The following is a 1,903-nucleotide window of genomic DNA, read 5'->3' as shown; positions in this document are numbered from 1 at the left end:
CTGTGACATGGTCATTACTCCTAAGTTATTGTTATGTGGCTTAGAAGAAATATTAACAAGGCCTTTCACTCTGGCTGGCCTTGTTCTCTTAGTGATGGAAACAATTCTGATTTTGAAGAGGGTAAGGAACTACTTGGTCAGAGTAGGTTCACGAGTCAAAATGAAAGGACCATGAGAAAATTAATCTAATTCAACTAGTTGGAACTTCAGAAGAAATATTAAGGAACTAGTCTTCCATTTTCACTTGGTTGCTCAAATTCAGTGTGCTCTTACTTTTGTGAAAATAAGTGTAATTTTTTTAACCATATCATTGAAGGATTGTTTTACCTGCTTATTTCTCAAGGTATAAATGAAGGGGTTTAACAAAGGAGCAACAGATGTAGTGAGCACGGATACCCCTTTATTAATGTCCACATCTTCTTTGGCTGAAGGTTTGATATAGATGAAGATACAACTACCATAGGTGATGGAAACAACGATCATGTGAGAAGAACACGTTGAAAAAGCTTTTTTCCTTTGCTGAGTAGATGGGAATCTTAGTATTGTCTTGATGATATATATGTAAGAAAGAACCACGCCTTTGAGTGTGATAATGAATGTCAATACTGCACAAATTATAACCACGTGTTCTAAGAGCCATGTATCTGAGCATGAAATCTTAAAAAGAGGAGCTGCATCACAGCCAAAATGATCAATGGCATTGGAGTCACAGAATTCCAGCTGCAGGCCCATACCAAGCGGTGTGATGATGATCATCAACCCAGAGATCCAGCAGCAGAGGACAAGGATGGTACAGACTCTGCTGTTCATGATGGTCATATAATGGAGGGGCTTGCAGATGGCCACATAGCGGTCATAGGACATGGCAGCCAGGAGAAAAAACTCTGTGGCCCCAAAGAGTCCAAAAAAAAATATTTGACTGGCACACGCATTATAAGTAATGGTATTATCCCCAATTGATATACTGTACAGGAATCTGGGAATACAGACCGTTGTGAAAGAGATTTCTAAGAAGGAGAAGTTTCGGAGGAAAAAATACATAGGTGTTTTAAGGTGGGAATCCGTGAGAGTAAGAATGATAATGGTCAGGTTTCCAGTTACACTCAGAATATACATCAGAAATAAAAAGATGAAAACCAGAACTTGCAGCTGTGCGTCATCAGTAAGTCCCAGCAAGATGAAAGTTGTTACTGCTGTATGGTTTCTCATCACTACCTTTGATCTTTAGGCAATCTGCATGTAAAGAAAAAATTAGAAAACATACAACTCACCAGAAAGAACAAATACCAAATGACCCCTTCCTCTTATTCATTATAGTTTTCAGTGATCTATATAAAATTTATTTTTAAATGAACTCCACTGAAGAAAGATTTGAGCTTTTATTCTTTTTTTATTCTCAAAAACACACATCAGGTTTTGTCTATTACATCCATAGTTTAAAATTTTTTTTCACATTTTTAATAAAATTTAATTGATTTAACATTTTAATTTTCTCTGTAATATTCTTAAGTACTATGAAGACTTGTAAAATACTATCTTACTTTCAAATAGAAAACTAGAAAGGCTAAAAAAAAACAAGTACAGACACAAAAAAAGTATCCCTTGGAAAGCACCAAAATGATAATAGGGTAGTAAGGACTTGTGGGATCAAGATCCACACAGAGAGGTAAGATGGATATTTGACAATATATTTCCCATTGAGGTTTTCTCTATTTTTCATCTGAAAGGTATGATATCTTTTTGTGAGTCCCATGAGTTTGGATAAAAAACCCAAACCAAACCCAGTGCCGTCGGGTCAATTCTGACTCACAGCAACACTATAAGACAGAGTAGAACTGCCCCATAGAGTTTCCAAGGAGCACCTGGTGGGTTTGAGCTGCTGACCCTTTGGTTAGCAGACGTA

The 1,903-nt window shown here is 36.7% G+C and overlaps 1 protein-coding gene across 1 annotated transcript; it reads right to left on the bottom strand.

Moving 5' to 3' along the window:
• Positions 1-258: 258 nt before the first annotated feature.
• Positions 259-1,209, bottom strand: LOC126076362 (olfactory receptor 6C2-like). Its single transcript, XM_049884903.1, has one exon. It carries the CDS (start codon positions 1,207-1,209, stop codon positions 259-261), a length of 951 nt encoding a protein of 316 aa, XP_049740860.1.
• Between the last annotated feature and the right edge of the window lie 694 nt (positions 1,210-1,903).

Source organism: Elephas maximus, chromosome 4, assembly GCF_024166365.1.
Source record: "Elephas maximus indicus isolate mEleMax1 chromosome 4, mEleMax1 primary haplotype, whole genome shotgun sequence".
NCBI lineage: Eukaryota > Metazoa > Chordata > Mammalia > Proboscidea > Elephantidae > Elephas > Elephas maximus.
Note: the sequence above shows the minus strand (reverse complement) of the source record. Positions and strands in the feature narration are given on the sequence as shown.

Excerpts from the sequence above, each read along its gene's own strand:
- LOC126076362 (XM_049884903.1), bottom strand. The coding sequence starts at position 1,209 with ATGAGAAACCATACAGCAGTAACAACTTTCATCTTGCTGGGACTTACT.